Source organism: Haemorhous mexicanus, chromosome 6, assembly GCF_027477595.1.
Source record: "Haemorhous mexicanus isolate bHaeMex1 chromosome 6, bHaeMex1.pri, whole genome shotgun sequence".
Classification (NCBI taxonomy): Eukaryota; Metazoa; Chordata; class Aves; order Passeriformes; family Fringillidae; genus Haemorhous; species Haemorhous mexicanus.
The window spans coordinates 10,983,698-11,008,084 of NC_082346.1; the positions used below are offsets into that span (position 1 = coordinate 10,983,698).

The window sequence follows — 24,387 nt, forward strand, 5'->3', positions numbered from 1 at the left end:
ACAATTTTCTTAAAGTCCATTTTGTGCCCATTCATGGCTCATCCTGGGCTGTAGTGAGCACCTTGCAGCAGCTTTTCCAACCCACAGCTCTATCCGATGCTCTGGTGGGTTTTGGGTTGACATCAGCAGTGGATTTTAGGTCAAAACTGTCTTGAGGTCAGCCCAGAGGCTTTAACAGAGCTGGTTCTGCCACTGAAACCTGTCCCATTAGGTGAAGGGGCAGACAAAAGGGACTCACAGGGTCAGGAGAAAAGTGATGGCCAGATTATCCTTATCTGCCCCCTAAAACCAACACTGGAGCTTGTCAGAGTCCAAAGGAATTGCTCCATAGGCAAACTAATCCTGCCAAAGGCAGGTGCCATGAGGTGTCACAGGTCTCCAAGCAGAAAATGACCCCGTTTTTAGGGCTTTCATTTCATCCCAGAACAAACAGGTTCCCCTAATGCAAACACAGGTGGCTGTTACACAAAAATAAACTATTACAAATCAATAGCTTCATCCATGAACAGTATTGCTTTTAAAAAAAATCATGTTTTACTTACTCTGCAGGGGCCCAGTTCTAGAGGTTTCAGGAAACTTCTTCACAACATAATTTGTGTGTGGCATCAGCATGGGGAGAAACAGCTTGGTACAATTTTTATCCCCTCCAAGCTGGCCTTGGACACTTCCAGGGATGGGGGAGTCACATTTGTGAGATTCCTTCTTGCAACGGGTTTTTAAAACTCTGTTACAAAAACCAACAAAACCCAAAAACACAACAGCAAGCTCAGCCTCTGAAAAACCCTCAATTTTTTTCCCCAGTGTTTGCGCTGGGTTATATCACGTTATCATGTATATTTAATTGAAAAATTAGCCTAAATTCATCAAATATCACATAGAAACACTTCCATACGAAGTCCTCCCAACACCATCCCTCTGTCCTCGGGTTTCTACAGAACAGGGCATTGTTGGAGCTGCTGTAAGGTGAATATTCTGTTCACATTTCCAGCCACACACTTATCCGTTTGGAAACCACAATGTAAAAAGTGTAAAGGGAATAATCCAGAATTCCAGAGTGAGCCAGGAGGTGAATAATTCCCCCAAAGCAGAACATAAAATAAGTATAAATTATATAAATAAATAATTATATAAAATAAAGATAAAGATGTTATCTACCCTCCCCAGAGGTTAGAGAGTACAAATGCAAGTTTCACTGGAGTGAATGATGATGTGTTCTAAAATATCCTGTGTCAGAGCTTTTCTACCTTCGAGGTTTGAAGGTCAAGCCCAGGCTGCTCAGGTCAAGGGAGGCTCAGCAGAAATTCGAGAAAGGAGTGGGAAAAGGCCAAGCAGAGGATCCTCACCTGGAAGCACCACCTTTGCCTGCAGCATCCTCCTGAGCACAGTTAGGTAACTCCCCAACTTCTTGGCCAGGTGCTGGCTGTGGGGATGACAATGAGAGGATTAATCACAGTAATTGCCTGTGATGGCACCCATGCTCCTCAGAATGGGTGTGGCTGGTTCACTTGCCTGATTAAATTAATTGGCCTCAATTTGCCTGGCCTTCATTAAGCAGCAGTTGGTTTTTCTAGAAAATATAGGAGCTGTGTTGCTCTTTCTCTGTGTTTTGTTCCCTTATTGCTGATAGATGCCTAATAAAACCTGGAAGTTTGGGTTCTGAGCTGAAGATGCTGCTGGTTTCTCAGCTGGGGCCAGTTCCTGGTCCAGCATCTCCAGGTAAATCACTCAGCTGAAATTATCACCCTTTGCATGTCCACAAACCTTTCGGGCACGCTCACAACCCCAAATGGAGCAAAGCAGCACAGCCTGTGCTTCACCATCACCCTGGAGAGGGGGAAATAAAGTGTGACCAGAAATCAAAGCACTGCTGCCAACTCCAATTCCATGCCTTGCTCATTCTTGTCTCCCCATCATGCTGGAGCTCACTGAGTCTAAAACTGAACACCTGATTAGGTGAAGGTATGCGAGTGAAACGGAATCCAACAGCACTAGAGGGCAAGGAATGGTGAAGCCACAGTGTTCCAGCAGCATTCCAGCACCATGACTCCTCCACATCCCTGCAGAAAATCAACAGCTCCACGGTTAACAGGATGTCTGGGCTTGAATGGTGCAGCAGAAGCTTCTGGGCAAGTCAGGAACTGGATGATCTTTAGAGATCCCTTCAAGCCCAAACCATTCCCTGGGAATGGTTTTGTCTACATAAACTAAAGAATTAAAAGCAAAAAGACGTTGAGCCTGCTCTGCCCTATGATGCACAAATGAATCAACCACAAAACAGCAGAGATTAAGAAGCAATTTCCTTTCTGCAATGTCTCTCTAAACAGAGAGGAACAGTTTTAAAGGTCTCTACTGAAATATTTAGTAAATGGTTTTAGAGAAGCTCTCCTGGATGCGGTGGTGCTGGCACAGGGATGAGTCCCACGTGCTGCAGTGAGAGAGGGTTTAACTCATTTGTGTATTTTGAATGTGTAAAGCCAGGCTTTTAAAACCAGCACAGTGAGGAGAAAGCAGCAATGCCCAACTGCTGACAATAGAAAAATGGTTTTTTGGGTTTTCCCAACTCAGTTGGTTCAGGCACTACTCAAACACAGCCCATGAGGTCTTCTGCACATACACATCATTCCAGTGTGAAATTAATCAGATTTGGAACCCAATTTCCCTCTCCTATTAAGGACTAATGTCTGCCAGAGCTGCCAAGATTTTGGGGTGGTTGCAAAACTTCCCTTGTCTGAAAGCACCGTGGGACCATCAGACACTGCTCCAGCTCTCTTGAGACATTATTTATCACTGCCCCCAGTTTGATGGAAAGTTGGATTGATGCTTCCCTCCTTCCTCCTGGTTTTGCCAGATAGCATAGGTGGCCTGACAAAGGGGAAGGTCACCAAAGGCAAGGGACAAGTCACCTCTGTCCAGGTGCTGGTGCAGAAAGAGCAAAGGTGTCACTAAGCTGTGACCCACATAAGTGTCCTTTGGCATGAAGCACCTTAAATTGAGTCTAAGGTGATTAACAGAGCAGAATTAGCACAGTGAGCCAGAGGAATTAAGGGCAGGGAGCTGTCCTTGAGCCAATCCCATGGCTACATCTGCCAGAAGGAAGCCTGCAGCCCCAGAACCAGAGAGGGAGCAGAAGCCAGAAGCATTAGCAGAGTTAATTAGCAGGATGTTCTCTGTGCCCACACTGATATCCCTGGAAGCTCTGTGAGCAGCACAGGACTGAGTGCTGGGGTTTCCACTACAACACTTCCTGGGGATCACCTCCACCTTCAGTTTCCTTCTCTCAGCTCCCCTCTGGCACAGTCCCATGGAGAATTGTTTTGGGATTCTACTCCTGCACAAATGGCTTTTCCATCACTGGAGTCACTTGTAAATAACCAGATTTGTGTCAGTGACTCAGCTTTTCCTGTGCAGCTATGTTTTCTCCTACAAGGGGAATCATTTCAAGATTAAGCCAAACAAAAGCTATGGAGTGCCTCTTCTTTCCTAAACCTTCCCTGCTGTCCCTCTGCTCCATCGCTCCAGCCAGTGCTATTCCATCTCCTGAGCTAGGACACCACTGGCAGCTCAGATTTATCACAGAATCCCAGAATGGTTTGGGTTGGAAAGGATCTCAAAGCCCATCTCATTCCAAACCCCTGCCAGGAGCACGGACACCTTCCACTGTCCCAGGCTGCTCCAAGCCCCATCCAACCTGGCCTTGGACACTTCCAGGGATCCAGGGACAGCCACAGCTTCTCTGGGCAACCTGTGCCAGGGCCTCCTCACCTTTACAGGGAAGGATTTCTTCCTATATCTCATCCAAATCTACCCTCCTTCATCTTAAGGCCATTCCAAAGCCATTTTCCCCTCTTCCCCTCACATCCAGCCCACAACTAGGCTGAGTCTCATTTTCTCTACATTCCCTTTCCATCCTAATCCACTCCCAAAGGAGGTGAAACATTCTCTGGAAGTTATATAAACCAGCATGAAGTCCAGCTGCCTTCTCAGCCTAGCTAAAGTCGACCTTCCAGCTCAGCCCAGTGAGCCTTGCACAAACATGGGAATATTGACATGACAAACAGCAATCTGACCCTTTGGCTTCCAGCACTGGTGGCACCACAGGGATTTGCTCCTATTAGGAACAGGTTGCCTTGGCAGAGCTGGCCAGCCCCCAGCTGTGGGTGCCACGTGCACACTGAGAGTTGTGCCAGGACTTCTGACTTTTTTTCTGGCAGGGCCACACTCCCTGAATGTCCAAAATGACTGGAATTTCCCCATGGCTAGCCCAGTGCTGCCTGTTCTGCACGGAATCCTCTCTACTTTGATGGATTCATCCTACAGGAAGCTCAGGAAAGCATGGAAAGTCCTGACTTTTCCAAGGCCAGCTGCTTATCTTCTTTATTCTTTGATTGCACCTGGAGCAAATAATAAAAAAAATTAAAATATTTCATTTGTTGCTCCTGGGAACAGGAACCATCCATCTCTGTGTGTGGGCGTGTGGGGACAGCCTGACCAGCTGCACAAAGACAGCCTGATTTACAGCCCTGAGCAAAGCTGGAGTAATTCCACAGGCAGGGAAAGGACACAGCCAGCAGACACAGGGAACTGCCAGGAGCAACCAAATCTCTCTGGTCTAAATCCCAGTTTCTCAAATAGTAATATCCAAATGCTTAGAAGCACCTCATCATGCACAACACTAACCTCCACCCTCATCCAAATATCCCTTTTCTCTCCCAAACTTGAGGGAAACAGGGATGAAAATAAAATCAAGTCAAACACATCTATAAAAGAAGATTCTTTGAACTCCCATCCTTTTGAAGCCCTTTATTTCAGCCCAGGACAGGCTGGCAGACCCTTTGTGGGGGCAAATAGGTGCAAGGAAGATTGCAGGAGGACCCAGAGACTCTGCTCAAACCCTGGTTTATTTATGAGGGGAAAAAGAGCAGGAAAGTTCTGGTGGAAAAGGCTGGGAATAGGGACATGATGTCTTCTCATACCTTAGAAGCTTAGGAGCCAGTGTCACAGGGAAGTTTCTGACAGCAATCCCTGCTAACATTCCACCGAAAGACCCAGACTCAGGAAAGCATTCCCAGTGTCTCATCTCACCTGACCATCCATCCCTTACAGAAATCCAAATCCTTTCTTTCCTTTCCACTCTCCAGCTGCCCAATTCCCTTTCCCAGCAGTGCAGGGAAGCTGCAGGAATGTTTTCTTGTCAAGAGGCTGCAGGAGATGCTCCATTCTCCCAGGGAGGGAATGAGGGAGGGAGGACAGTCCCTGCCTGGGCTGCCTGTGCCCTCTCGTGGCTGCCTGACTGTGCTGCACAACCAGATTCTTGCAAGGCTTTTTAACTGAAAATGAAATTAAATCCCTTTCTGCACACAGCTCTCCCACTGTGATCTCCCAGAGGGGATGAGATCTTCCATGTTAACGTGCAGAGCCGAGCAGGGAGGACAGCAAAAGGTTTTAGTGAAACCACAACGACCCAAAACCTCTGCCTGCCGAGAGGAGAAGGGGGAGACTGATCAGGAAAGAGGAAGGAAGAAGATCCTCCAATTACCCAGCACCCGTCCAGTGCTTCAAGCCAGCAAATTAAAGGAGACAAAACCGAGCAGGAGAAGCCTCATCTTCCCTCAGGAAGAACAGGTACCTGCTCTGATGAATAAAAGCACCCCCAGACCCCATCCTGTAGAATTTTCTCTTGAACCCCAAGCACCCCAACCCTCCAACTCCAACCAGGCTTTTAGAGGTTAATAGCAAATGTTTATTTTCCTATATGAAAGAGCAGGGTGCAACCATCCCACTGCTAGCGGAGTGACTTCATTTTCCTTCACAAATTGTTCTCTGCTTTGAAATGCAAGACAACCTCAGACAAGGCATTGCTCCAGTTCCTTCTGTCTCAAAGTGCTTTTCAATGTGACACCAAGGGGGAAAAAATAACCCACAAACCAAAACATCTCCTAGTCAGAGAGATCATCTCATTCCCAGTGCCGCAATGTTTGTGCAGTGTAGCAGCTCACGGCACAGAAAGACATGGAGATACAGAAAGGATGGGGGAAGGGATGCAGGGAGAAATTCCAGGGGTGGAATTCACCTGAGCTGAAATCCACAGCTAGGAAAACCAAAGCTGTGTTATTTCTCTCTCCCTTAGACAAAATCCAGCAGCTCAGTGGAAGAAAATCAAGTTCCTACTGTAATATCCTTCAGGAGAGGATGGAATTATGGAGCTGAGGATGGGCACCAGCTTGCTGAGGGTAGCAGAGGGACAGGGTGACAACCCTGTCAGAAGTGGAAACCCCAGAGTGAGTGATGGCTGAGCTGATTCCAGAGTCACTGAAAAAAAGGCTAATTAGCTACAAAATACTGTCATGGCTTTAATAAACCTGGGTCTGGGCTCAGGATGTGTTAGGCCTGGGCACTCCTACAGCTCCAGTGACATCCCTCCCTCCCAGCACATTTTGGGGCAGGCAGGAACCTTAGCCACATTCCTCATGGGCACACAAAGAGGTCTCAGATTCCCTCACCAGGGAATGGCAGCCCACGAAAAGTCATGATTCCCAGTGGACAGGCTCTGATGTAACACTGGGAAGGAATCTCTGGGCTTTGGGACTGCCCAGCCTGGGCATGCCCCCTCTGCAGACAAAAAGAACCCAACTTGGGGCAAGGGTTCTGCATGAAGAGAGGGAACAGGACTGCCCAAAGCTCCCCCAAGAGCAGGAACAGCTCCAAGACTTGTTTGTGGGTAAGGTTTATGTTTAGAAGCATCATGGGGGACTTCACACCAGGGACTGTCACAGGGTCCTGCATCTGCCTCTGACAACTCGAGTAGATTCCCTAGTCCAGGGGAAAAAATTCTGCAGCCTGCTGGGAGTCAGGGAATTTCCCTGTTCCCTTTCTTCTGCTGGAGGCCCCAGGTGCACAGTTCCAGCCATTCCCCAGCCTGAATAACCCAGTGCCAAACATCCAGCAAAAACAGGAACAAATCCCTCTTTGTGACTCCGCTGGCAACAAGCTTCTCTTGCAGGCTCCTTGAAAAGGAACAAGGAAGTACTTGGAAACAAACTGTTCAAGATTATTGTGTTCTGCTGGCATTTTCAGGGCTGCTGTGGTCAGCAGGACCTCAGGGACAGCACCCCCTCCATCCCAAAAAACAAGTGGAACAGACAGCCAGCATGTGTCCTGACAGACTGGCTCACAAGGAAGATCCAGAATTCCCACCCTGTATAGGCCTAGCCTCGGGTTATGCCAAAGCAGGCTGCATATAAAAACAAAAGGTTTTAAAAAAATGGATAGACACTGCATATAGGAGACTCCAGAGTCCATGGATGGTCATCCTGGAGCAGCCAGGGCCAGCCCAGCTCCAGGGGCAGCGTGGCAGCTGCATTGCAGTCACACTTGGAGGAGTGGGACAGCTGAAGGTGGAACTTGTGCCTCTTGCTCCTTGCTCCAGGCCAAGGGAAAGTGGAAGGGAGCAGGACAGGCACTGCACTCCAAGCCCTTCCTCCAGGAGCAGTTTCCTCCAGGTTCAGGGCTCTGCTCACATCTCACTGGGATAAAATCCAAGTTTGGCCAGAGACATCTCCCTCCGGAGCCGCATGACCTCCCAGTACATCAGCTCCACTGCAAAGCACAAAGGGGGCAGAGAAGGGGAAAAAAAACACCAAAAAATCAGTAAGGAGGGCACAGCTGCCACCAGCTCCTGCTCTGCTGTGCTCCCAGCATTCCCTGAGTGGAGGGAAGCAGGACAGGCCCACCAGGTTACCCCTTACCAGCTCCACCCTTGAGCAAAGCTCCCAGGAAGCTGATAAGGAAGGAAGAGATGCTCCCCTCATGCCTCTCTTTTGTCATTTATCTGCTTCTCAAAGACACCCCCAGCCAACCCCACTCCTGTCACTCTAAACAGCTCCTCCCATTTCCTCCCAGTTACCTCCACAGAAAGCATCCCCCTGGAGCCAGCTCTTACCATCCTGCCTCACCAGGCCTTGCTGGATATAGCGGATGTAGGTGAAGAAGTTGCACACTGCTGTGATCTGGGTGACAGAGAGAAAGAGGGGAAGAAAAAAAAAAAGGAGCAAAGATTTGAGACATTACTTTGGTGTAAGTGATGAAAATGAGTCAAACTCGTGCACAAAAACCAACTCTTGGGATCAGCTCTTCAAAAATGCAGCTCGGGAAAGAATTAACTTCTAAAATCCTCCTCTGAACAAGAGCCCCAAGAGCAACAATAACAAATGATCCACCTTCTCCCTCCCCTCCACAGAAAGGACAGTTTGTTCCCACAGCCAGGCACGGATCTGACTGGAACAGCAACAGCCTCCAAAGAGCAGAAAATCATTGTGCTTTACAAAGGGGAATTAAATAATAACAATAGAGGCAAACAATCAAAGCTCTGTACTGAATGAAATCATGGCAAGTGAACACACTGAAGGTTATCTGAAAGCAGAAGGAAGAGCTGGATCTGCCCCCTAATCACCAACTAAGAGCTACCTCAACCTCAGGAGCGACCTCAAATCCCACAGTTTTTCCTCAATTCCAGGGCTGACCCTCAGAAACTTGCCCACTGCAGGGCATGGAATGATGGTGGAGGGTCAAGGCACCCTGAGGAGGTGAAGGACTCACCCTGGCCCTGCAGGAAGGGGAAATGTAGTAGTAATTCCCAGAATCCCCCAGCATGATCCGGTGCTTGCAGGTCCTGGGGAGGCCGCTCAGAGCACATTTCCTGCAGGAAAAGGGAAAAGCACTTCAGCAATCCAGTGGCACGCACAGATCCAGCAATTCAGCCACCTGGAGAGATGGAAGTGAGAGATCAGAAGCCACCCCCAGGTCAGGCACCGTGAAGAAGGAAAAATAACTCCTTGGCTGATATTTTTTAGCTCCTGGAAATATTCCATAAGCGTCAAGTTTAGGAGATTTTAGATGAAAGCACCTTTTCCCCTTTTCCCTGACACACAGCCCCAGAGGAAACCACAAGAAATATTAAAGAAGTGAGGCTGGAGCAGAGCTTCAATGTCCCCTGGTCTCTGCACATGTCCCCCACATTCCAGGGCAGGCTCAAGTGTATCAGCTTTCCTAGTGAGATGTAAACATACTGGCTGGGCACCAAAGCTGGCCTCAAAACAGGTAAATCCAGCATTTGAGCAGGATTTGCACACACCAAGAACTCAAAACAAGCCAACCCCTCCTCAGGCAGACAGGAAAGGAGCTTGACTTCCCAGTTTTGAGATTTCAGAGGGTAAAAACAGCCTTTTCCACACAATCATCAGCAAGGGGTGCAGCATTCCTTAATTTTCTTCCCTTTTCTTCTGCTATTTGCAAGGCAGATGATTCCCATCAGCACTTAAAGCAATAAAGCAGAATTTACTAGTGCACAGTTATCACCACGTTTCTCAGGGACTCAGGAAGAAGAACATCACTCCCAAACTGCAAGAAGCCTTCTCTGGGGAGCCACAGGAGGTGACAGCAGAGGGAAGCAAATGTTTCCGAGAGCTCTTGAGCTTGTCCCTGGGCTTGTTTTTCACTGGTCTCAAGGCAAACATTAGCCAAGAGTGGAAGCACAGGTTCCAAGTGTCCAGATGCAAGGAGAAGTAATCATTTACCAAATATTAACACAGCCTAAGGAGACTGAATCCCCAAGAGGTGCAGGATGACCAAAAACCTTGTAAACAAGATACCTGTAAGGAGCCACATATTTGAGCATTGCAACATCCTGGAAAAGAGTGACTCTTGCTTGATTAGGACCACTTGGTGTAAAACCACAGCAATCACAATCAAACAAACCAAATAGCCATAAAAATCAGTGTTTTGCATCTGGGAAAAAAGGGAACAAATTCCTTTTGGGTCTTTTATTGCCGATGGGCTCCTTCCCTTCCTGCCTGGGTGGAATTCAGAGTTAAAGAGTTAGGTCAGCTCAGCAAAAACCTCCAAGCTGCCACATGGTGCTGAGTTAGTGAGTTAGTGACTTGTTAATGCTCCAGAGACCTTTGATCACTGGCTGAACAATAAATATTTCACTTACGTTACGATTTGTGACCGGAAGCCACTGTGAAGACAAAAAAAAAATTTAAAAAATCAAAAGGAAACTGATAAACACAGGATGGGTTGTTTGGGGAATAATTTGTAGGAAAGTGGTAGGAAACCTGCATATCCCTTCTGTCACAGGGACACCTCAGAAGGTAAGAAAGGACTTAAATTTAATATCTGAATAAAATCCCTCCTCTTTCTTTTGAATATCACATCACTCCTGCTAGGGGGAGGAGGCCCTAAGCAGCCTGTCACACCACTCCATAGCAGGGGACAAACCAGCAGCAAGGAGGGGACAAGGCAGGGGGACAGGGTCCTTACTTGGGGCCACCACAGTCTTCTGCTGCCCCCTTCCCCACAGGGACAGTCTGGGAAGCCACTGGCTCAATGGTGAGGGTGTTCTGCTCCACTGCCACTCTCACCAGCTCCGACAGCTGCAGCAAAACAAGGGAGAGCAGGAATGAATTCCAGGAAGGTAACACTCCAGAGGTGTCAGCTGCTCCTGCTTCTCCAGCACTCACCTCCTGCTTGCTGAAGTCCAGACAAGGTCCTACATCTTCTCGGTAAATTCTGTCCAGGAAGGAGCAGGATTTGTCCAAAGTTGGAGATTCCTTCCAGGCCTGGAACTCAGCAAATAAAATGGAGTCGACCTGCAGCAAGTGTTCAAGAGGAGCAGGAAGAGGGAGAAATACCTTGTCAGAAAGCACCAGACATTATGCAGGAAAGCCATGAAACATTGCTCTGCAGCTGGAGAGGCTCAGACATCACAGAAGCATCTGAGGGAGGCTGCCTGGCTCCAAGGATCTCTTGTGTCCCACCCAACAGCAGTTCTGTGCCAGAGTGCCACAGCCACCCTGGGCTGTGTGTGCCAGAAGCCTGCAGGCACCTCTCTATCCCATTTTCCTCCAGGTGGCTTTTCCTCCTTCCTGTGGCTGCAGGAAAGCCACCACACAACCACTGAATAGACAAACAGCATGCTCAACCCGTGGCAGGAATGATGAGGGGCAAGAGGAGACTCTGTGGGATCTGGCATTTAAATCTCAGATGGAGCACTGGGCAAAGCACCAGCCTGACTGACACAGAGCAGCGCCTACAAGCAGAACAAAGCTTCTGAAAGGAAAAAATAAAACTAAGCTGAGCAACACAAAGAACATGAGTGAACACAGCTGGAAAGGTCCCGATTCCAGCACATCCTCTGTGCCATGGAGACTGCTCACCTGGGACTAGCAACAGCTTCTGAGCCACAGGATGTAAAAAACAAAGTGGAGGAAAACAAAATGAAAGGAAAAAAAATGGAGATTAGCATAAAAGGAAGCTGGAACTGAAAGGCTGGAAGCGTGAGAGGCAGGTGGGTCCCACCCATTCCCAAAGGTTGGTTACCTGCCGTGAGGAAGAGGAGAAGGAGGAAGCATCTGCTCCCAAGGCCTGCCAGCCTGGCTCATAGGTGATGTGGATAGCCTTCCCAGGGAGGATGCAAAGGAGCAGGGAGAGGAGAGCAGGGAAACCAGACTTGGAGGGCAGTGGGAGAGACAGACAGTGAAGGAAGAGGTTTAGAGAGACAGGCAAAGAGGAAGGTAAAAACATGAGACACAGAGAAAGGCTCAAGTACTCCCCTGCAGGAATGGAGCATAGTTCTCAAGACACCACAGGGCCACAAGCCACATCTTTAGACTTCAGCTTGAGGTGCAGAAAGGGAACAGAAATTACCATTTTTAGGCCCAATTTAAGATCTTTCCCATAGAATACCAACTCTCTGAATGCCACGTTCCCTTTTATCACTTCTCCCATAAGTATTCTGAGGGACAAAAAACCATCCCATCCTTGATACATAACATTGGGCACTCTGGAGGCTGAGCCCTGAGATTTGAAACCATAGGAGATCTCCACCCTGTGGAAGTTGCTTCCATGAAGAAATGACAGATCCAAACCTTTACCAAGCCTTTGTGTTCCCTCAACAACTCTTCATGACACAGGCTGCAGCTCCCAAAAAATCACTAGTGAGACATATTCCTGCAGCACATTCTTCTTCAGTTTCATTTTTCCTGACCAAGTGTCTCCTATTTGCTTCCCAGGACAGCTGTGTCCACATCTGGCTAGTGGAACTGGCTTCTGCTCAGCAGCTCTCCACATCCGCTCACAGCACTGGCACCCCCAGGATCTGCCCCTCAGTGATCCCTTGACTGCTTCCTGTCCCGACAAAGAGGAAACCCCCACAAAAGGAAGCCCTCCAGTGCCTGCCTCAGCACAAATTTAGGGAACAGGGCAAAAACAGCTGCTCAGTGAGACCACAGAGCTCTGTGGGAAGCCCAGAGCTCCCAGAGGGGCTCCGAGGCCAACACAGCCAATGTCCCCGACCCACCTCTCTGCAGTCCCGGCTGGATGTCCCCGACCCACCTCTCTGCACTCCCGGCTGACAGGCTCTGGAGCCACATTCTGGCTGGCAGCTGACACCATGGCACTGCTGGTGCTCTTGTTCCGCCCGTGGCCCTTCCTGAAGCCAGCTTTGGAAGGGCTCTGCAGCTGGGGGTGCAGCTCCCGGTTCGGGGAGGACGGCGTAGATGTGATCACCAGTGTCTTCAGGGCTGTCACCTCTGCCTGCAGCATGTCAATCTGGGGACACAAGCAAGAGTCACCCTCAGCACCTGCTGGGCTCCAGTTTGCTGCATCCCATCAAACATTGAAACCACAGGGAAGCAGCTACAAGCCCAACCACAAAGCCTCTCCCCATACTCCCAGTGCCACCATCATCCAGAATTTTAAACAGCAGCTGTTTGGGAATCTACCCCTTTTGTCCCAGGCTCTTTTCAGAGCTAATCACTCCAAAGAAATTTCTCTCTCCTCAAGATGGAGCCATTTGAGCAGCCCTGTGGTGCAGCCATGTCAGGAAATTCCAACTCCCCAGGTTCCTGCTCTATCCTTCCATCCCAGAGCTGTAACAACTGAACTCGTTATTTCTCTGTGGATCCACTTCCCTAGTGAGAGCTGGATCAGCAGGAGACTGCAATGCAAGGATGTCTGTGAGGCCTTTTCCCCTCTCACTCAAGTGTCTGCTAGAAAGGTACCACAGCATCTCAGAGAGATGAAGCTGCACTTCACTCTGCTCAGCCAAAAAACAGCCCCGTGGCCAGGCTAGGCAGAGATGCCACCACATCAACCCCAAAAATGAAGTCACAGAGAGTCACTCACCTTGCCCCGGGCCTCCCTGAGCTGTTTCTCGGCTGCAGCCTGTTTGGTGTTGGCTTCCCTCACCATCTTGTGGGCTTCCTGCACCAGAGAGAGTTTTAATCCACCTGCTGCACCCCAGCTCACACAGCCAACAAGGCAGGTCCCAGGTCTGTCGCATCACATGTTCCAGGCAAGGGGACAGACATCCCTGCCCCATCCAGGGAGTTTGTTCCTTCAGCTGTGCAGAGCCTTCCCTCAGAATTTCCCAGAGAAGGCTCCCAGTGCCAGAGCCTGGAGTGCATCCCCTTTCCAGGAGTGTAGCTGGCTAAGTTAAGGAGTTTAGCCGGCCAAGGTCATCTCTCACTGATAGGGGCTGCTGAGAAGCATGCCAGAAGCAAGGACCTGCCTTTCCTTGCCCTTGGGAATTGCTTTGACATTAGAACCCACCCATTCCACACCACAGCTGTGCATGCCCCTATTCCAACAGCTGTGACTCCAGCCTCACCTCAGCCTGGTTCCTGCAGTCACTGCAGCCTCGCTGGTGACCCTGCACTGGCTCCTGACCCTGACTGCTGCCTGTGGCTCTGATCCTGATCCACACTCATTGCTCAGTCATGGTAAGGGCACTGCTCCTGCCTGCCTTGTTATTGCACTTTGCTCCCGCTCCCCTTTTGGAGCAGCAGGTCCCACTGCCCCAGGCATGGCTGTGACACAGCAGGAGCTGTGGGGGCCAAATGGAGGAAACTGGCTTAGAAGCTTCTCCTATAGGAAGAGGGGAGCGGGATGCAGCCCAGCTGGGGCCTCCCTGCAGTCTGGAAACAGCATCTAGCCAAGGCTACCAAAGGAAGAGGACAGCCCTTGGCTACATGATCTCCAAGATCACCCTGTGCTCAGGCAGCCAAAATTGGGAGGGAGTGCTTCCTTGGCTCTCACAGCCCTGCATTTCAAAGGTATAGATGGGCTCTGGCTTTCCTCATTATCCAGACAGATCCAGACATTAGAGCTGCTGGTGAATAGGATTTTGCCAGGATACAGCTTGGCAAGAATCCCATTACAACAAAAAACTACCAAAACAAAACCCACAACTAACAAGCCTTCTGGACACTCACTGGAGCAGAATGGATGAGGACATCCAGCATGTTCCCACCCCCACCAAGGGCTGGGATGAGCCAAGGAATCTTCTCTATGACAGAGCAGCTGCCCAGACTGCAAAGCAGGCATGGAGAGGGACTGGGAGCTATGCTTGGCTCCAGCTCCAGGCATTCCCACATTTTGGGACCATAACTACGGTGCTCTTTATGCAACACCACAGCTCCTAGAAGGAGAAGGAAATCCAGGTAAAGGCTGCACCTGCACCACTGGTCAGCTCTGCTTCTCCAAGTGGGAAAGAACAACAAGGGAGAGGAGGAAATTGTGGGAGGAGAGCTGGAAGTCCAGGGAAAGCCTGTCTTAAAGGAGCTGGATGTAGGCTTAGCTTAAGACATGATGGGAAAGGAAGGGGGTGTACCTCAAACAGGCTGGCTGTTAACTCCTCCAGTTCCTGCTCCAGCTGTTCCCTGACTTTTGACAATCTCTCACATTCTTTGTCCTTGAGCTTCAGCTCCTGTTGAGGAAATGGAGAGGGATAGGAATGCTGATGCCCTGCTCCAGCCTGTCAATTACAGCCCTTCCTCCCAAGCCTAGCACCTGATCCATGACCCAAGATTCCTGTCACCACCTCCAGGAAAGGCTCCTCTGCTCCAACTGTGCCAACCTCCCCAGGAGTTCCCTAAAACCCTGGGGCTCACCTTCTGTGCCTTGTGCAGTTCATCTCTCAGGAACTCTGAGCCCTTTTCGCGGATCTCCACCGAGGAACTGCGCAGCCGGGACACGTTGAGCTGCTCCGTGGACTGGGGTTCATGCACACCTCCAGCATCCTGGCATCCACCCTCTGGCTCCTCCTTGTCACCTTTGGATGGCATCAGGGGCTTCCAGTGTCCCACAGAGGGTGGATTCTGGCTCTCTTCCTCCAAACTGACCTGGCTGGGGGTAACAGCACAGGGAAAATGAGCATGGGGATGATCCAGAGCCTTCTTCCAACACTCATAACACATCCAGCCCCAGACACAGGCAGTGGGAATGAGGCAGGGAGAGTGATGGGGAAGAATATGGGCAGCAACAGCTGCACCTGTTCCTCTGCCCTGCAACCCTATGAAAGCACTTTACCCTTTTGGCAGGGTGTCCTTATTAACCCAGGATAACCAGAATAAAGGACAGCTCCTCCAGGGATCCCATTCTCACCTGCTGTCCAAGAGAAACACCCTGCAGATAGATTTTTAGGATTCCAGGATACACCCAGTAGACCTAAGGTCCGACTTTCCCACTGAAGTAACAAAAAAAAAAGGAATGCAGCTTTCCCATTCTTTATATAAAGAACCCATTCCTCTCTGCTGCCAACCCAGCCTTCCTCTACCCGCTGCATCTGCTTCAGAAGGAAAAGATCTATTTTTAACCGATTTTTAACCTATTTTCCCACCTATTTCCCACCAAAATCCCCCACAGAGCTGTCTAAACCAGTGTATTTTCCCCAAGCTGAGTGGAAGCCCTGTTTTTCAGTTTCAGTGGCCAGCAAGCAGAGACGTCCTAGAAAGAAGAAAGCAGAAGAGTGACCCAGGACACTGCACTCCAGTGCTCAGTAGGGCTCTGTCAACTCCCAAATTAACAGAGGCTGGAGAAGTTTTAGGAATGGAAAACATCATTTGAGTGCCTGCATGCAGGGCACTGCTGTCACTGGGGTGTTTGTATTTCTCCTCTTCCTTACTGAACTCTCCCCATGGAATCTCCCTCCATTTGAAGGCAGGGACAGTGTGTCCAAGGCTTCCCCACATGGAAGTTTTCTACCCTGCCCAGACACAGACACTGCCCTGCAGATTAACCTGCTGCTGCTTATCTCTGGCTCACAAGCTCTAGCTGAGCTCTGGTGCCCTTCTCTTCATGCACCTCCTCCCACACTCCTGGACACTGCTCCTCACCCACCACCTTCTCCTGCAGAGCAGCCATCATCTCTTTTTGCTCAGGCTCACTTTTTCCTCTTCCCTCTGCCCCATCTCTGTGTTTTCCTCTTCTGCATTCCAGCCAGGCCATACTCTTTCCCCTTGCTCTGACTCCATACAGCCTGGACTTATCTCCTCAGTCCCAGAGTGTTCTATCACCTTTTCCACTCTAATTTCTCCCTTTCTGTGCCCCCAAGCTGTCCAAGACCAACAGCTGTCCACAGCCACCTTCCAAAGAGGGAACAAAGCTGCAGCTCCCAGCTAAATCAGCTCAGGTATCATAGGAAAGCATGTGGAAAAGCACACATGGAGAACTCTCTGAACACTGGGAAGAATTCACACCAGAAAGGAGCAAGGAAAACAGAGCATGGAGGATAAAAATAATAAATAAAAGAAGCAGCAAGGAAAAGAGACATTTCACCAGTCTACTGATACAAATATACTTAATCTAACCCACAGGAAGGAAAAACAATGTTGGTCCTTTATGACTCTCTAATTCTCAGCTGAAAGTTGCCTTGGGAGACAGATATTTCCATGTATTTCCATGCACTACGTAAGAAAACTGGAGGATATGGAGGAATTAAACAGTCCCACCCACACTCTCTAATGCCAAAAACATATCCTGGAAAATCATCTACAATGGAATAGCTCATTCTTTCTCCACACCATGCAAACAGAATCCCTATAGAAGCCTTGGCTGTGCTTGATTCTGCTCAGTGTCCAGGTGGGGCTCTGAAATCCTATCCCAGAGTCCAAAGCACCACCAGAAACACTCCCTCTCTTGCTGACTGGTAGCTGTCTTTCCAGGAAAAATGGATCATATCCTAAGACTCATGCACTGACACAAGAAATGCAAACCTACACACACACAAAAAAAGAAAAAAAAATTCCCCAACACCCCACAACCTTCTAAAGTTGGTTTCTGTAGAAAAAGCAAAAAAATGTGCAGGATCTGCACTTTTTCCAGCGGGCCCCACATGTTTCCTGCAGCACTGATCCGACGGGGTTGTTTCCTGTGCAAGCAGCCTCCAGCTCTCTCCAGGTTAAACTCTTACCCTCAGGTTTGGGAGCAGGGCCTGACTTTTCCATCCCCACTGGGATGGACGCCTGACCTGCACCACCATGGACCAGTATCAGTCCAGAGTGGCTCATCATCCCATGTGTGTGCAGAATCATCCCTCAAATGTTTGGCAGAGCATCTGACAGTGGTTTATTATATTTTTATGTTATTATATTATAGCAGCACACACATTGGTGTTCCTTGTCTTTGCCTCAGCAATGAAATGTCAAGTCCTGTATCTGGCGATGCTGCTGCCTCCGTATTCCATCTCTTTACTTGGCTTCCACACAACTCCCCTGTGAGGGTGATGGAATGGATTTCCCAGAGAAGCCGTGGCTGCCCCATTCCTGGAAGTGTCCCCGCCAGGTTGGACGAGGCTTGGAGCAACCCGGTCTAGTGAACGGTGTCCCTGCCCGTGGCAGGAGAAGATGAACTTTAAGACCCCTTCCAACACAAACTCTACGGAGACACAGAGCCCCGGCACACGGACGCCACCCCTTCCCCGTCCAGACCCGCACCTACCCCCGCAACATCGCTGGGTCCCGCTGCTGCCGATGCTGCTCACGGCGGAGGCGCGCCCGCCAGAGCGCCCATGGCCGGGGCAGCCCTACCGGGAGCCCGGGAGAGAAGCCGGAGCGAGAAGCGGAGACGCGCCCGGAGAAGCCGCAGCCGGAGCGGGAGTAGTGCCCGGAGGAGCCGGAGTAGGAGTTGTGCCCGAAGGGATCCGAACCGGAGCCGCCGCCGGATGCGTGCCCGAGGGGCCGCAGCCGAGCCAGGAGGGATCAGAACCGGAGGTTCCGCGCCCGGAGGAGCCAGAACGGGATCGGTTCCCGCAGGCTCCGGAGCCGATCCCGAGCAGCCGCGGCCGCGCCGCCCACGTGATGCCGGCGCGGCTGCGCCCTGAGCGCCGCCGGCCCGAGGGGTCCCTGCGGACACGGGCGGGACGGGCTGAGCTGGCAGCTAGCGGGGTTTGTCACCCATCAACTCACCGCGGGGCAGTGAGGACGTGCAAGGAAACGTCCGACAACTCCGCTCCGCCCTTCGTCCCCGGCTCGGAATCGCTCCTGGCTTCCTCCGCCTCTTTCCCGACAGCGGGATGGGGAATGGGGGCTGCTGTCTCTGCTGCTCCTTCTTCCTCAGGAGGAGGATGCTTTACACTCCGCCCCTGCTCCTGCGTGGGATTCCTCCCACGGGAGAAGTCCTCCTTCTCCAAGGAGCTCTTCGTGCACTGCCCCAGCGTGGGTCCGTTCCACAGGGTCAGTAATAGGCAGCTCCAGCGCGGGCTCCTCTCTCCCCATGTCCTGCCAGGTCCCTGCACAGGCTCCCTGTGGGGCCTCAGCCTCCTTCGGGCATGTCTCTGCTCCAGCCTGGGCCCCTCCATGGGCTGCCGGTGGACCTCTGCTTCCCTGTAGCCCCCCGCTACCAAAACAGTGCCACACAAAGCCAATACAGAGGAGAAACATGAGATGTAAACGCAGGAAGGTGGAAGGATGGGGGAAATCTGGCTGGGGGGAAAACGGCTGCTGGTCGTCCAGGGTTTTTATACTTCAAGGGGAGCACTGGGCACGGAACCCAACAGGCAAACCACTTCTGCTGTCACCTGGTCCCACAGTGGATCCCATTGCCACCTGTGGATTGACAGCACTGGAATTTTGAACCAAAACCTGCTGCTGCCCTCAGAGGACATTTCCCATCACATCCTACCTTGCCATTGCCCTGGGCTTCCCTCCAGGCAGCCATACTCCTTTGTCACACGCAGCAACAGCTCCCTCCCTGCTCTCAGCTTGTCCATCCTCTGCCTCTGGGACAGACCCAATGCCGGAGGCAGGAGAGTCAGACATGGTGATCCTGATGTCCACTGCAGGATTTTGCTGTGGATACCACACAGGGAGCAATTCTCTGTCCCAGCATCTCCTGGGTGTTTGTGTCATCTCCAGCCCAGCCCTGCCTCATGGCTGGGATCCACGGGGACAGCACAGGCCAAGCCCATGCTCTGAAGTCTGGGAACGGAGTGTCCGGGATGTTTGTGTCTCTGGCTGCAACCTTTGCTATCTTCAGAGAACTTTTGGGAGGAGGGGAAAGATCTTCAGCTCTGCAAAGCACACCAGATGTAATTAGTCTTTGTAATTATTAACTCCCAAGGCTTGGCCAGCAGCAACAGAGGGTCCTCAGATTAGAAAGGTAGAAGTGCTTTCAGGAGCCAACAAAGGCAGGAAGGATGAGAACTGATAGTGCTGACAGGAAGCTTTGAGAGAGATGTGCCGAATCCCAGCCACTTGAAAAAGTAACTTGTCATAAGGGGGAGAGCAGCATGTGCTCCCCTCTTCTTCCCAGAAGAGAAGCAGGAAAGGAAAGGAAAAAGGGGAAAGTGGAAATAAAAGGAAGGGAAATTATGGGGAAGGAAAGGGGAAGAAGAAAAAGAAAGCCAGACAGAGGCTGGGAAGGGAAGGAAGAACAGGCATTATCTCTGAGTTTGGAAAGCAGAATCTGACTTGCTGACACCCCTTACCCAGCAAACTCAAACCAGATGGTATTGCCATGGAAAGGAGAACAAACGGCCTGAAACTCCAGGCTCCATCCAGTCCCTCTGGCTGACTCCTTGGCTGTGCCACGTTTGCTCAGCTGGCTGCACGGGCTGCAGCAAGGCTCCTGTGGGGTCTCTGATTTCCAGCACCAGCACGTTTGATCCTCCCTTTGGCACCTAATCCCCACCTAAGGCAAAAGACGAGGGTCCTCACTAAGGACCCTTCCTTCATTTTCATGCTATATCCACTGAACTATGCAACATCAGAGGCAAAGTGAGAGGTTTGTCACCATCCAAGCCCCTAAAAGCAAAATGCAAAGGATCAGATGGAGCTTGGCACAGGGACAGGCACCCCAGCTCCCAGGGCAGCAAGAATTAGTGAGGAATTCTGCAGCATGAGGGGAACAAGCCTGGGGGTCCTCACAAAAGCACTGCAGGGTCACTGCATCCTCTTCAAACATTTCTGGCCAGTTCAAACCTCTGAGTAAATCCTGTCCATAAAAAACAGCATCTCCCCAGACACTTCCCAGTTCAATTTTTTAAAAATTACATCAGATTTCAAGGAAGAATGTAGTTTGCAGAGACACCTCTGATGCCAGCTGCCTCTGTGTCTATCCCAGCACTGAAACTGGAGAAGGGAAAGGGATTTCACCAAGCTTTGGGACCCGCTGTCCCTAAAAGCACTTACTGTTCTCTGGGAGAGAGTAAGGAGGGCACTGTGCCTTTCCCAGCCAGCTGCTGCTAACTCAGCATTGAGAGCAGCCCTTTGGCATTCCCAAAGCAGGGATTCAACTCTCAGCACAGCAATTCAATCTCTACATCTTTAGTATGGAGAAAATGAGGATGATTCCAGGGCTCTGAGGATGGGTGTCAGCACCTCTTTGCTTCCTGCTCTGCTGAACAAGGCAGGCTTTCAAACCATCCTTCTCCTCAGGGTCTGAGGCCATAGGAGATGTGGAAAGAGATCCAAGCAGCTCTGCCACGCTGGTAGCCCCTCAGTTATTTACTTTAATATTCAATTCCACACATATTTCCTACTGTCCCAAGGGCAGCTGTGGAGCACACAAGCTGCCAGCAGAGCTGCTCTCAGAGGAGGGCAGCAGAGGCCCCCAGATGCCAGCATGTCCCTCCACAAACAGCAGGACACTCAGGGGGTTGTTGTTCCACGTCCATAGGAGCAGCCAAACTGCTCCCTACAGCTACAGCAAATGTCTCACCTGTCTCTCCCTGCTGTGTGTGGGGATGAGGGTTCAGGCACTAAGACCCTCAAGATCTCACCCTACCTGCTCAGCAATTCCAGCCCTGGAAGTGGACCACATTCCCTTCAGAGAGGGTCCCTCTGCTCTCATGTCCCTTCACAGAGCACTGATCCCACATTTTAAACCATGCTCTCCCTGCCACTGGTAGCAATTCCCAGGACTGCACCAGAAATCCCACATCAGGCAATGCCAGGCAAAAGCTGCTCCAGAGGAGCAGTGAAACAGCCCACTCCCCTTGTCAAGGATCAGTCACAGGAAAGAGAAAACTACAGCTGGGACAAACTGATCCAAACTACTGATGTTAAGTAAGTGTCAAAGACAAAGCACAGGAGAATAGCACAGGTTATTACAGGAGCATACAGAATAACACTGGTTATTACAGGAGCCTGGGTCTCCAGCTGCTCTTACCTGCAAGGATCAGACCTGTACTCCCTCTCTACAGTGTCCCACAGCTGCCTAAAAAATGGAAGACCAGTTCATTAAAGATTTTGATTCAGAGCCTTATGGAAGGGGTATGTCCTTAAGACCTGAGCAGAAAGCACTGAGGAGGTGGTAGAAGGGCAGTCACAATTGGGAAGGAGAAGAAAAGGGACTAAGAACCCTGAGAAGACAGAGGGAAGGAGTTCCCTGGCTTGGTGGAAGTTTGAGGGCAAGGCAAGGACCAATGTTTCCCAGGATGTCATGCAAGCAAGCACAGTGACAGCTCTCAAGCACTACTGGAAAAGCAAGAGCAAAAGAAAGTGAACACATGGAAAGAGTCTCAGAGAACCAGTGGCAGAGTGGAAATTTTCAGCATCCAAACCACAGCCAGAAGAGGTAGCAAACTCATCCAGGGACAGTGAGGGATGACAGCGAAACATCCTGTGAGAGCCAGGCAGAGCATGGACCAGGTGTTTCACTGACCTAGGGAAGAGAGGGCAGCCCCCAAGCCACCATGTTTTACAGCCTTGGTGGAAAATTCCAGCCCTGCATAATCTCCTGGGGTTCCTGTAAGATTGTGACACGGAGAGAGGGACCAAACAGGAAAGAATTAGAGGAAAAATGCCTCTCTTCTGGCAGCCACCATGGCTGTGCCAGGAGTTAGCAGCAGCAGAGCAGCCAGCCCTGCCTCCCCCTCCTCCGGCCGCCTCTATAAACACGCAGGGCTTACTCAGAAGATTAGGAGGGAACGGGGCAAAAGACAACAGAGTCTCTTTTGTAATGAGGAGGGATTACAGCATCAAGTGACCGGCTGCAGCTCCCAAGTGGGTCTCAGGCTCCTTAGCACACCGTGTGGGGCAGGTCCAATCCCCCTATGAGCCAAGGGGGCACGAGGATGCGGGCGGTGGCCCAGGCCACAAAGGACCCAGCAGGGACACGTGCAGGACCAAACCTCCCCAGCCTCCAGCACGGCTCAGGAGCCCATGACTGTGAGTATCTGGTCCTCCTAACAGCAGCAGGAGGATCACTCTTTCCTGCAGAGATCCATCTTCCTGCCTATCCGTGACCTCCTCTGGCTCCATCCCTCTGCTCTGTCTGCTCATTGTCTGTCTTTGCGATACCTGCTAGGGTCTGTTTGTGGTGGGTGATGCACCTGATGTCTCAGAATCTTGCTTGCTGTGGGCTCCCACAACTGAATTCCAGGTCAGTCGACTTCCAGGTATGTTGGTTAGTCCAGAGGGATGAGCAGGGGCTGCAGGCAGTGGCAGGTACCAGCTCCCTGGGTGGGCTCTTCCAGCCCATCCTGACTCCAGTGTGCCAGTGAGCCACCTCCCACCACGGACCTCAGCCACTAATGGAATGTGCCAGCTGCCCAGTGACATCCCAGGGCAGCCCAGCACAGGCTGGCAGGTGGGCAGGGAGGTGCCTTACCCATTTAGGGCTGGAGGGAAAAGCACTGGGAAAAGCCCCATAAACCACACAGGAGCAGAACAGAGTAGAGGTGGGCGACATCCATTATTTACATGGCCAAGAGCTGGAGTTTTCCTTCTTTGGTAAAAAAGGGAATCTGTATTTGAGTTACGCAATGAAGAATCTCCCTGAATGCTTTCAAGCCCTAATCTCCAGAGAAGAGATGCAGCTTTGTGTAAGGGGCCCCAAAAATGTAGGGGGTTTTGGGCATGCTTTTCTCTTCTGGGCAGCCTGTGGGTTCAACCTCTGGGGCAGTTAAAACCTACTTTTCCAAGTTCTGTACCAGAAATCCATATGGAATAGACATGAGGATTTACTGAAATGGTCATTTGTGCAGCTGGGGACAGGGACAGCTCTGCTCCTCTATACCACCCTTAAAAAGGGACTCAGGGACCTAAGTTTTGACAGGGACACCCAAAGGAGGAGCAGCACCAAAAAGCCAAACCCAGGACAAAGATGTTGCTTGGTTGAAATAGCCAAAAATCCAGACTTTGCTGGTTTTCTTCACAGCAGCAGCTCACTGGGACCTGAGTTGTCCTCACCTAAATGTAAATCTTTCACTGGGATACTTAAATGAGAAACAAATGAGGAATGTGGCCCCAAACTTACCTGCCTTCAGCTGCTTCAGGGTGTGACCTGTCCCTTGAAGTGCTTCTTCATCACCATCATTCAGGGAAGAGCCCAAGGCCCCATAATCATTAACATTATTAGCTCTGTTAAATAGCAATGCCTGGTGACATGTTAGGATTCAGAAATACCAGTAGTTCACGCTGGATAATTATTTCTAACCCAAGAAATCATTCACCAATCTGCCTGGCATAGCTAACACTGGTGTCTTGTTGTTGGGGTGTTTTTAAAATAAATTCAGGTTTATGCAACTATGAGTCTGATTATTAATTGATTATAAAGAATTATTTATGCAAGTTAGACAAGAAGTGAAATGGGGATGCTGCATGTCTGGGGAGGATTTCAGGAGCCTGAATGCCTATTTTTCAGCCACAGTGATTTATTGTGCAACATATGGTTGAAGGAGAGGGGAGGTAGAGCTGCTGGAATTTGGGCCCTGAGAGCTTGGCCAAACTCCATCCCACAGATCTCCAACAGGGAAGGCTGCTCTGCCTACATGACTAGGACCAGTGGAGGGCAGATAGCTATCCTTGCTAGGATGCCTTCATCTGGATCAGTCCCAAGAAATCTTTCTGGGGTTTTTCCTTTCCTCTGGGTTGGGGTTTTTTTCCCAGCAGTATTTCAGGAAGATGGTTCCCAGCAAGTAGGTTTACAGAAACCTATTTGGAACAAAAACTATATTAAGAAAATTACTGGGCTAAGCATAAACTTTGCAGTTTGTGACCCTGAGATTAATCTTACCACAAGTGTTCTGTGGAAGGGGCTTTGTCCTCTTCAGTCAACCAGCCCCACTTGAATGCTGACAAAAATCAAACACTAAAATCAAAGAGATCC

The 24,387-nt window shown here is 50.4% G+C and overlaps 1 protein-coding gene across 3 annotated transcripts; it reads right to left on the minus strand.

The window, feature by feature from the left end:
* Positions 1-5,717: 5,717 nt before the first annotated feature.
* RAB3IL1 (RAB3A interacting protein like 1) lies at positions 5,718-18,649 on the minus strand. 3 transcript variants are annotated; one of them, XM_059848462.1, is made up of 11 exons: positions 18,243-18,649; positions 14,949-15,183; positions 14,669-14,764; positions 13,183-13,260; positions 12,391-12,606; positions 10,518-10,646; positions 10,318-10,430; positions 9,992-10,015; positions 8,596-8,695; positions 7,940-8,006; positions 5,718-7,596 (listed from the first exon to the last, which is right to left on the minus strand). In XM_059848462.1, exons 1-11 carry the CDS (start codon positions 18,632-18,634, stop codon positions 7,514-7,516), a joined length of 1,533 nt encoding a protein of 510 aa, XP_059704445.1. In that variant the 5' UTR covers positions 18,635-18,649; the 3' UTR covers positions 5,718-7,513. The 3 variants fall into 3 exon arrangements, with proteins under 3 accessions (XP_059704445.1, XP_059704447.1, XP_059704446.1); XM_059848464.1 differs by lacking the exon at positions 18,243-18,649 and adding an exon at positions 17,776-18,147; XM_059848463.1 differs by lacking the exon at positions 9,992-10,015.
* Positions 18,650-24,387: the final 5,738 nt, after the last annotated feature.

What these genes read in the sequence shown, in the direction of transcription:
- RAB3IL1 (XM_059848462.1), bottom strand. Translation starts at nt 18,634, where the DNA reads ATGGAGGGGCCCAGGCTGGAGCAGAGACATGCCCGAAGGAGGCTGAGG. An exon ending in TCAGCCGGGAGTGCAGAGAG is followed by an intron (nt 10,647 to 12,390) that starts GTGGGTCGGGGA and finishes CACTTGCTGCAG; the next exon opens with GTCGACTCCATTTTATTTGC. An exon ending in CCCCTTCCTGCAGGGCCAGG is followed by an intron (nt 8,007 to 8,595) that starts GTGAGTCCTTCA and finishes TCTGTCACCCAG; the next exon opens with ATCACAGCAGTGTGCAACTT.